We start from the raw sequence: 10,241 nt of genomic DNA, 5'->3' as shown, positions 1-10,241 counted from the left end.
CGCTAGTCTATAATGGCTGCATGCAAATAAAACTAATCAGTTCCAGCTTCTCATTAGAGTCCCCATTTTTTTATTAGGTGAAAGAAAGGCAAAGGTTCATTTTAAACAATGATTACATTATCTTATCTTCAAATAGCAATAGCTACTTTGCATACAAATCCTTAGTGATAAGAATTACCTAAAACCAAAGCCAAAAAAAACAGCTATTGAAATAGACTCTCCTTTAGTGTTTCCATCAATTTAATTACCATCCTAAGCATGCAAGACTTAATTTCTAGTACTAAACCAAAGATAATATGCTCAAGATATATCACTGAAACAAGTGCCACCCAAATCCTTTAACTTCTAACAAAATACAAGTGAAGCGCAGAATTATAGCCGCATATTGCCAATTCTGTTACTCCAAGGGATAAAAGTGAAGCACAACGAGTAAAATAGCAAAGCCAAGCACAAAATCTCCATAAAGATGCAAATGAACAGGGGTGATGATTATATTTATTCAAAATAAAAAAAGGGCACTCCAAGATTATGTATACAAAGCAAAACTAGATAAAAGGGACCATACAATAGTTGTTGAAATTATAAAAAGGACACTCCAAGATTATGCAAACAAAGCAATACATTAGCTGTATGTATCCAGCCCACCTGAAAAAAACATTAGCTTTATTTTTTGAGGGGGTAAAAAAAATTAGTTGAACGACCGCATGGACGCACGGCGTACCCAGCCCACCTGAAATCTTTATCTAAATCTCTATATCTATATTTGTACCTACTAAAAATGGACAAAAATTTCTGTTCGTCCATCACGTAAATTGCCCTCAAAGTTGTAAAATATTGCCCACCGATGTCACCTGTAAGTGAAAAAAAAACATTTCGTTTGATTAAAAAAACGCTTTGTTTCGCAAGGGGGAGACCCCGTCTGGGCCAGCCCACAAGCAGTGGAAAAATATAAATATTTTTGGTGTAATACTGAGGAATCTAACTCACAACCAACACCTTGCGGAGGCATATTGCTAGCCAGTGAAGCCTATGCATATTTGTGACTATTATGCCGCACAAAAGTTTAAGAATTAACTGCAGGGGCAGATCGAATATTTTGACTTTTTTTGAAACTCTTCTTGAAATTCACAATAATTCTTTTTAATTCCGAACAAATTTTAACAAACTGTTTAAAAAAACTGTGAACAATGTTTCAATTGTGCATAAATTTTAACTACAGGAACTTGTTTTGCATTTGTGAACAAGTTTTAAAAAATGGAGACCTTTTTTAATTCCTGAACAAAAGTTTGAAAACGGGAACATTTCTTTGAATTTGTGGACAAAATTTGAAATCAAGAACATTTTAAATTTTGAATTTTTTTAAAAGCAAACAATTTTGGGCACACATGAACTTTTTATATATTCCCGTACATTTTTAGTTTGTGATTTTTGAAAACATGAACATTTTTTAAAATTCTTATGTAAAATATGACATTTTTGAAAATTCCAAACACTTTTCAAAAAACACAAACGTTTTTTGAAAATTTGAATAAAACTTGAAACTTCCAAACATTTTTTGAATTTATGAACAAAAAGGGCCGGCCCATTTTAGATCGCTTGGTGTGCTCTCTGTGAGTTCGGTCAACTCCTTGACACAGAGAGCGTCATATAGGATTTTCCGCCCTCGAACCCATCTCATTGTTCTAAGAAATAGCGAATCCGTGAACCTTCCGATTCCCTTCACCACACCATACCCCGTCGCCTCACATGCCACTACACCGCGAGGCTGTGCTCGATGACATTCATGGGCAGCTCTTTGGCAAGCCTACCGAGGTGCACGACCTCGAGGAGAAGCTCACACGCGCAACTCCACCTATCCAAGGAGTGCCATCACGGCACCTTGGCCACAGATGGCCGCAGATAGCTTAACTGCTCGGCGACACAGGCATTCATTCAGGCGACGAATTTCCATGGTTTTAAGTTTTAACCTTTCGACAATAGGAGCAATCCCATGGCACAGAGTCTGGAAATCCTTTGCCTATTTTTACTGGTTTTTGCTTTATTTGCTAGATTTTACTATTGGGTGGGTAAAATCTTTGGTCGGCAAACATGAAACCTTGCTATTTGATTAAGCTCAACAAATGTATTCAACTGACCTGATATAACTAGGCGAATTTTCTTTGTGCACTCCTTAGAGAGAGAAAAATATTTTTCATGTTACGTGCAAACCCTCTCATAATGTTTTTAAAGGTCAGAAAGAATCTTGTAATCACTAATGAACATTTGTCAACTTACCAATTAAACATCAATTTCTTATACATTTATTTATTTTAGTTTGTGTACATAAATGTATGTCCTCATGATTTTAGGTTCTCAATAACATATCAACTAATGAAGGTAATAGCTCCTTACACTCGGTTAACCAACTCGAAAGGAGGAGATAGAGCATCTCGATGATGCAGCAAAATACGGTCTTAGTCATTGGCGATTATGATTTTTTTCTTCCGTCGAAACGCACGGGCCCTTTAACTTGGTCCACAACAATAATCATACGAATGTGCCGTGCACTCCACTTTCCATACCACGGTCGCTAGATGAGAACAGATTAGCAATGTTGTTGCCAGATGTATAACGATCACAAAAGAGGCCGGGCCTAAGAGCATCTCCAGCCGTTGGCCCCTCAGGGGGCGCCTAAAATCGCCGCCTGGGGGTGACCGGCGAAAAAAATGGGCCTGGGGCGAGTTGGCCCCCAGCCGCCGCCCCCAGGGCCGGCCCCAGGCGCGGGAAAAAAAATTGAATAGCAAATTTACGCAAAGTTTGGCTAAAACACGCCAAATTTCGGCAAATTTGGGCTTATATTCGCGGATTTAATTCGAGTAGTCGCCATTACATATAAAAACTAATATAAAAAAACTTGCTGAAGGCCGAGAAGTCGCCGTCGTCGCCGCCATCGTCGGCCTCCTCCTTGACTCGGGCGCCCCTGCTGGACCCCTCCCCGGCTGGTGGCGGCGGCGACGCGTCGTCGTCGTCGTCGCTGTCGTCGATGATGACGACTCCTCCTTCGTCACGGCCTCGGCGGCGCTGCTCGAAGCGCCGCAGGGCGGCGCGCTGGCGCTCCGTCGCCATCTTGATGGAGCCCTGGCGTGCCCATTCAAGGGCCGCGTCGTCGTCAAGCTCGACCTCGCCGTGCTCCGTCTTCACCGGCGCCAGCCCCGGCTCCGTCTTTGGCTTGACGAAGCGCGGAGGAGGAGCCGACGAGGAGGCGCGTCGGCCGCCCTCGTTGATGACGATGCCGGGCTCAGCCTTGACGCCGAGCAGCGTCGGAGTGCCGGAGGAGTGGGAGGAGGAGCGGGAGGAGGAAGAGGAGGAGGACGCGCCGAACCTCCTTGGCGCCCATTGCCCGTCGCGTCGGCGGTGCGCCGGGGCGGCCGCCCTCGCCGGGGGGTACGCCAACGGCGGGTTGTTGCCGCCCTCGAGGTGCGTCAGCACGCCCTCAAGTGTGCGGCCGGGGGCGCCCCACCACAGGTGGCGCCCTTCGCTGTTCTTCACGCTGCCGACCGCCGGCGCCCCGTTGGTGGACGCCAGCCGCTGCTGCTGGCGGCGCTCGAAGTACGCCGCCCAAGCCGTGTGGTTGTCGGCGGTGTACTGGGGGAGGGAGAGCTCGGCGTCGGTGAGGGAGGCGCGCACGATCTCGACCTCGTCGGCGAAGTAGGATGGTTTGGCCACGGCGTCGAGCAACGGGGGAATGGGCACTCCCCCATTGCTGAGCCTCCAGCCCGTCGGCCCGGCGCGCATGTCCGGCGGCGCCGGGATGTTCGCCTGGAACAGGGGCTCCTGTTCGCGGAGCGAACGGCGGCCGAAGCCGTTGGCCGCCGCCTCGTCTCCGGGGAAACGCTCGCCATCGGGAAGATGGAGTGGCTGGGGAGAAGAGATCGGCGGCGGCGCTCGGGAGATGGAGTGGTTGGGGGAGAAGAGATCGGCGGCGGCGCTCGGGAGAGGGAGGGCTGGGGGAGAAGAGCTCGGCGGCGGCGCTCGGGAGAGGTGGGAGGTGTCACTCATCACAGGCGAGCGAGGCCATATATAGCCGCGCCGCGTCCGTGTGTATGCGTCCGAGGGAGGGGAGGCGTCGGCGCACCGCCCCGTGAACGCGCCGCCCGTGAGGAATCAATGGCAAAGCTGACCGGCGGCAGCCTTGCCATTGATTCCCCGCGGGAAACCGAGGCGTCGGGAAAAGACGAGGCGGGCGGTGTCGCTGACGCGGCTGACCCGCGGCGCTTTCGCGCCAAAAACGATTCGCCCGGCGTACCCGAGCGCCCCCCAGCGCGCCGGGTTCGGGTTGGGTCCGCCGGCGCCAATTTCGACCCGAGCCGGCGAAAAAAAAGCCCCTGGAAACGTGACTGGGCCGATTTTTTTGATGCCGGCGGCCGAAAAATCACCTGGAAAGCCTTGTTGCGGCCGCGGCTGGAGATGCTCTAAAATGCGGTGCGAGCAATACCGCCACAGCACGACATGAAATCAAAAGCCTCCCTATGAAGAAAGGAAAGCCTTGCCGGTGCACGACACGATGCTCGCCATATCGGGATCGGTATGGCATGCCGTGCACTCCACTAGCGCGCGCACAGTGCCACGCAACGATCGCATCCATCGCTCACACGGACGGATCAGCCAGCCAGCCTTGCAAGGCGCACACTGCCATTTTGAAGCTACGCTACACGATGCGTTTTGTCCTCTCCGTTGGCGCCAATACACGCCACTGCGAAAAAAGGAAGCTCTGCCACCCTGAAAAACCCCCGCAGGCCGCCTCCCCTGCCAAAGCACTCGCTCGCTCGGCACCGCTTCTCCAAGCTTTCCTCCTCCCTCTTCCACCACTGACCACCGCTCCACTCATGGACGGCGACCGGGTCCGGGCGCGCCGGTGGGCGGACGAGGGGGCGGAGGAGCGGCCACTGAAGGTGGTGTTCGCGTCGCCGGCGGAGCACTTCACGGACTCGGCGCCGATCGGGAACGGCAGCCTCGGCGCCATGGTTTGGGGCGGCGTCGCCTCCGAGAAGCTCCAGCTCAACCGTACGTACCAGCTGCCTCCCCCGTTGCCTACGCTTTTGCCCCGGTCTCCAGTTCAGCCGCCTGCCATTCCTTGTTCACGACGGGTGTTTCAAACGGAGCACGTAGCGGGATCAGATCAGCAAACCGGGTTGTGACTCATGACTCGACCAAGAACGGCGCCTGGAGGGTGTTCGACGAAACTCCCGAACCAAACCATCGTCCCTTCCCTTATATGAGTATCATGGCAAGTGAAAGGATAAAGTAACCATAATTGTTCTTGCAGTTGACACTCTCTGGAGCGGTGTGCCGGGAGATTACACCGACCCGAAAGCACCTGCCGCCCTTGCCGCCGTCAGGAAGCTCGTCGACGAGGGACGGTTTGTGGATGCCACCAATGCGGCTTCGGGCCTTTTCGGTGGTCTAACAGAGGTATGCTATATGCCATGGTGTTCTGCTTTGCACGTCGGAGCATGCTATTGATTGCTGTGTTGCGGTGAGGCCGGACCTAGCACCATGAATTCCTTGACCCTTGCCGTCATTGAGTATTGTTCCGAATTATGATATGATGCATCTTACTGCACATTAAATGTGTGTTTTACTTCGTTATAGTTGGGGATTTGGTTGACGATATATGCAACATTTTAGCCTTTACTGCACCATGGCTGTATGGACCATCGGCAAAAAAATGTTGGAAGAGACCTTTTTTTTCTTACTTATAAAAACCATGATAAAAGGTCATTGTTTTGTTAACCTGTTATAAGTTGAAAAGTATTATTTCCAAAAATAGCATATCATAGCCGAAGAAATTGAACTAAACTTACCATTGATTTTCAAGTTGAAGGTTATTGTTGCAAGATGCAGTATTACACATCTGCAATAGAAGTTCATAACACAATCTTATCTTGATGCTATGAAGGTCTACAAACCTCTTGGAGATATGAATCTAGAGTTTGACACATCCAATCAGGAGTATAGTTCCTACAAAAGGGAGCTTGATCTGCATACTGCTACCACAATTATCACGTACAACATTGGAGAAGTTCAGTACACAAGGGAGCACTTCTGCTCAAATCCACACCAGGTCATTGTTACCAAGATTTCAGCAAACAAATCAGAACATGTATCATTGACTTTATCGTTAAATAGTAAGTTAAACCACAGAGTTCGTGTAATGAATGCAAATGAGATGATCATGGATGGCACCTGTCCAGCACAAGGACACAAGCTACAAGAAAATGAAGCCAACGATGCTACTGGTATCAGGTTTGCAGCTGTCCTTAGCCTGCAGATGAGCGGCACTGCTGCAAAAGTAGCAGTTCTAAATGATCAAAGTTTGAGAATTGACAATGCAGATTGGGTGCTTTTGTGGGTTACAGCTGCTTCCTCATTCAATGGGCCTCTTGTGAATCCGTCAGACTCAAAACTGGATCCTGAATCAGCTGCTCTGAGGGCCATGAATATGAGTAGGAATCTCACATTTGATCAGCTCAAAGCTGCTCATTTGAAAGATTACCAGGGTCTTTTTCACCGTGTTAGTCTGCGGCTATCACAAGCAGCAGCTATAGAAAAAATAAACATGAAAGAAGTTGGTGAAGCCATCAAGACTACAGCAGAAAGAGTGAATGGTTTTCGAAGCGACGAGGATTCTTCTTTGGTTGAACTTCTCTTCCAATATGGTCGATATCTGCTCATTTCATGCTCTCGACCTGGAACACAGATATCTAATCTGCAAGGAATTTGGAATCAAGACCTCGTGCCTGGATGGGAGTAAGTTATTCTTATGTCTAAAGTTATTGCATCGATATCCTTTATTTTTCATTTCCCTTATCTGTTTTTTATATGTGAGGCGATAACTACCTACTCTAATACATGCACTTGCTGATGAATTGACTATAAAATATCTGACTTGCTAACTTAGGCAACTGGGAGATATGTGAGTAGGGCCTTAAGAATCAAATATTCATACTGTTTTAATTTTGCAGCTGTGCTCCGCACCTCAACATAAATCTTCAGATGAATTATTGGCCAATACTTCCTTGCAACCTTACTGAATGCCAAGAACCACTACTTGATTTCATAGCATCTCTTGCAGTTAACGGAACTAAGACTGCAAAAGTAAGTTCTACTGCTTTCAATATTTGATTTTAGTGAAACAGTGAGGTTACCACAAATGTGAGTAGCATGAGAATAGAATTGTAATACCTTGGGAAGTTATACTAGGGAGAAATATGTCATATGCCACCAGACAACACATGACCAACTTTGTAAAGGCATGACTGAAATCTACTTACTGAACAGTTTAATTTCTTAGGTCCCACGACAGTTGCTAGAGATGTGTTATCTCGCCACGGGAGCTAAACACACACACACACATTCACACATGTGCATGTCGCACACAAAAATAAAAAAAGGTTGACAGTAGACTATCTGATTTAGATCCATGACACAAAGGTAGACAGGTAGCCACTGAACTTTAGATTTTGTTCTGATTGCCAAGTCCTGCAAACAGTATGTTTGTTTATGATAATTGTGCTTATACTTGTTAACTCTAAACTGAGGCGAAGTTACCTAGACGAAATCAGTGTCTTTCTTCCATTCATAACATCCTTAACGTGTAGAAGAATCAAAACATCTGATTGCTGGGGGAATTCTTTGTTTGTGACAGATCAATTACCAAGCAAGTGGCTGGGTAACTCACCACGTCTCAGACATATGGGCAAAATCATCAGCTTACAATGAAGATGCCAGGTTCTCAGTGTGGCCAATGGGGGGTGCCTGGCTTTGTACGCATCTTTGGGAGCACTACCAGTATTTATTGGACAAAGTAAGAAATAGATATGCTTTAATGTTGTTAGCTCATATAAATATTCTTACTACCTCATATTATTTTGCAAATATAGTCTGGTTACAACGTCTCAATGTTTTGCAAGTTTTATGTTACCACATTGTTATTCTCTTATTGTGCAACTTGTCTTCGATTCATTACTACCTTGATACTCACATAATTATGGGGTTCTGCAACACTGGAATGTTTTCTGAAACTATATTTCTTGTTAAAACTGTATCAAGGATGTCCCAGTGTTCCTACAGCAGTATCATTTGGCATCTCACAGTTTTGAAATTCTTATTATTCTTGTATGTTTCTTCTAGGACTTTTTGAAGAACACTGCATATCCATTATTGGAAGGATGCGCGCTGTTTCTGACTGATTGGTTGATTGAGGGACCTCGAGGTCTTTTGGAAACAAACCCATCTACTTCTCCCGAGCATGTTTTCATTGCTCCAGGGACTGGTGGTCAGCAAGCTAGTGTAAGCTATTCAACTACAATGGATATCGCAATCATCCGAGAGATATTCTCGGCAGTCATTTCTTCTGCAGAGGTAACAATTAATGCCGTAACTGGTTATAACACTATAAAATATAATCAGAAAGATAAAAAAAATATGCTGGTGTAGTTTTTTCTTGTTTTTGTTTGTGAAATGTGTGTTGACTCCATCATCTCTCAGAGATAATATTTTGATGCTACTACGCAACAGATTTTGGGAAAATCTGATACTCCTCTGGTCCAGAATATCAAGGAAGCGCTTCCAAGGCTCCCTCAGAATACGATTGCTGAAGATCAAACACTCATGGAATGGGTAAATGCTCAAGCTCTGCTTGGGTTTGGATTTATTTCTATTATAATATGACTCACATCTTGGTGTTTTTCACGGAGGCACAAGATTTTAAGGATGCTGAAGTTACCCATCGGCACCTGTCACATCTCTTCGGTCTTTATCCTGGTCATACTATAACCATGCAGAGAAATCCTGAGATTTGCGAAGCTATTTCTAATAGTCTTCACAAACGAGGTTTGCATAACACTTACTAATAAAGGGACATTTCTCCTCAAATCGGAAGTTAATACATCATTGTTTCTTACTAGGGGAAGATGGACCTGGATGGTCAAGCACGTGGAAGATGGCTTTGTGGGCGCGCCTTCTTAACAGCCAAAATGCATACAGAATGATCCTGAAGTTAATCACGTTGGTTCCACCTGGTGAAAAAGTTGGGTTCGAAGGAGGACTGTATACCAATCTGTGGACAGCACACCCACCATTCCAGATCGATGGAAACTTTGGGTACGAAAGGTTCTTACTTTTTCAGTATACGATATATGCTTCATTCTCTCTGATCAGTTTGACAGTTTCCGGGTTGCGTAATTACCAATTAACCAACTCTGGGTATGTGGCTGTTGTCTGAAAGTAATATTAGCATCTCCAATTCTGTACCGTCCTGCAGATTCTCAGCTGCGATCGCTGAAATGTTGCTTCAGAGCACTCCCGCTGACCTGCATCTACTGCCCGCGCTTCCACGCGACAAGTGGCCTGAAGGGTGTGTCAAAGGGCTGAGGGCCCGGGGTGACACCACTGTCAGCATCTTCTGGGAGAAAGGGGAGCTCCAGGAAGCAGTGCTGTGGTTTAACAACAGAAATAGTTCAGTTCTACGGCTGCATTATGGCGGGCAAGTTGCCGAAGCCACAGTGGAAGCTGGTAACGTTTACAGGTTCAATGGGGTTTTACAGTGTGTCGAGACATGGCCCCTTGACAAATGCGCATTTTAATGTGTGTGTGTGTGTGGCTTGGTCATTGTGTATGCATATGTATATGAGTTGCTGTGTGGATAATAATTTAATATGTGTGGCTTGATTAAGATTAATGAGTTGGTGTGTGGGTAATAACTGTATGTATTGGCTTGGCTATCATGTGTGGGCATATGAATGAGTTGGTGTGTGATACATTTGGTGTATGGATACTGATGCTATATTTCTCCTTGTTCTCAGTAAACAGTCAATGTTTGGAAACATACATAGCCTAGAATGATTTCCTTGTAAATGTATTATACTATGCCTGATTTGATTTCTGAAGCAAACAGATTAACCTTTGGCTCAATGAGATGAGACGAGTTTAACCTGAAGCAGGGTACACCATAACATAGCCCAAAAAGACCAAACCAGTAACATGTCTAGTCAGAAATCTCAGAGAAAACTATAAATATGGTCTGCAAGTGTGTATATCACAAAATTCAGCCTGCTAATTAAACAAGGTATGAACTGCCTGCTAATTAAACAAGGTCATTGACAGTGTACAGAGTCCACAGTAAGTAGCGAACGATATATGACGCCCAGAGTGTTAGACCCCGGCCGACATGCGAGTGACAATTGTTATTAGCTCTAAGC

General features: G+C 46.1%; 1 protein-coding gene across 2 annotated transcripts; it reads left to right on the top strand.

The window, feature by feature from the left end:
- The first annotated feature begins 4,678 nt into the window (after positions 1–4,678).
- Positions 4,679–9,909, top strand: LOC123163706 (alpha-L-fucosidase 2). Of its 2 annotated transcripts, none has more exons than XM_044581063.1 (10): positions 4,679–5,043; positions 5,306–5,451; positions 5,939–6,789; positions 7,005–7,137; positions 7,688–7,846; positions 8,173–8,403; positions 8,593–8,661; positions 8,739–8,874; positions 8,949–9,144; positions 9,305–9,909. In XM_044581063.1, the coding sequence occupies exons 1-10, from the start codon at positions 4,695–4,697 to the stop codon at positions 9,624–9,626; spliced, it is 2,592 nt and encodes an 863-aa protein (XP_044436998.1). In that variant the 5' UTR covers positions 4,679–4,694; the 3' UTR covers positions 9,627–9,909. The 2 variants fall into 2 exon arrangements, with proteins under 2 accessions (XP_044436998.1, XP_044436995.1); XM_044581060.1 differs by having other exon boundaries at positions 8,560–8,661.
- Positions 9,910–10,241: the final 332 nt, after the last annotated feature.

Source organism: Triticum aestivum, chromosome 7D, assembly GCF_018294505.1.
Source record: "Triticum aestivum cultivar Chinese Spring chromosome 7D, IWGSC CS RefSeq v2.1, whole genome shotgun sequence".
Classification (NCBI taxonomy): domain Eukaryota; kingdom Viridiplantae; phylum Streptophyta; class Magnoliopsida; order Poales; family Poaceae; genus Triticum; species Triticum aestivum.
This window is presented reverse-complemented; position numbering and strand designations above follow the sequence as displayed.

Excerpts from the sequence above, each read along its gene's own strand:
- LOC123163706 (XM_044581060.1), top strand. The coding sequence starts at position 4,695 with ATGCGTTTTGTCCTCTCCGTTGGCGCCAATACACGCCACTGCGAAAAA. Across the intron at positions 6,790-7,004 it reads GACCTCGTGCCTGGATGGGA|CTGTGCTCCGCACCTCAACA; the intron begins GTAAGTTATTCT and ends TTAATTTTGCAG. Across the intron at positions 9,145-9,304 it reads CAGATCGATGGAAACTTTGG|ATTCTCAGCTGCGATCGCTG; the intron begins GTACGAAAGGTT and ends ACCGTCCTGCAG.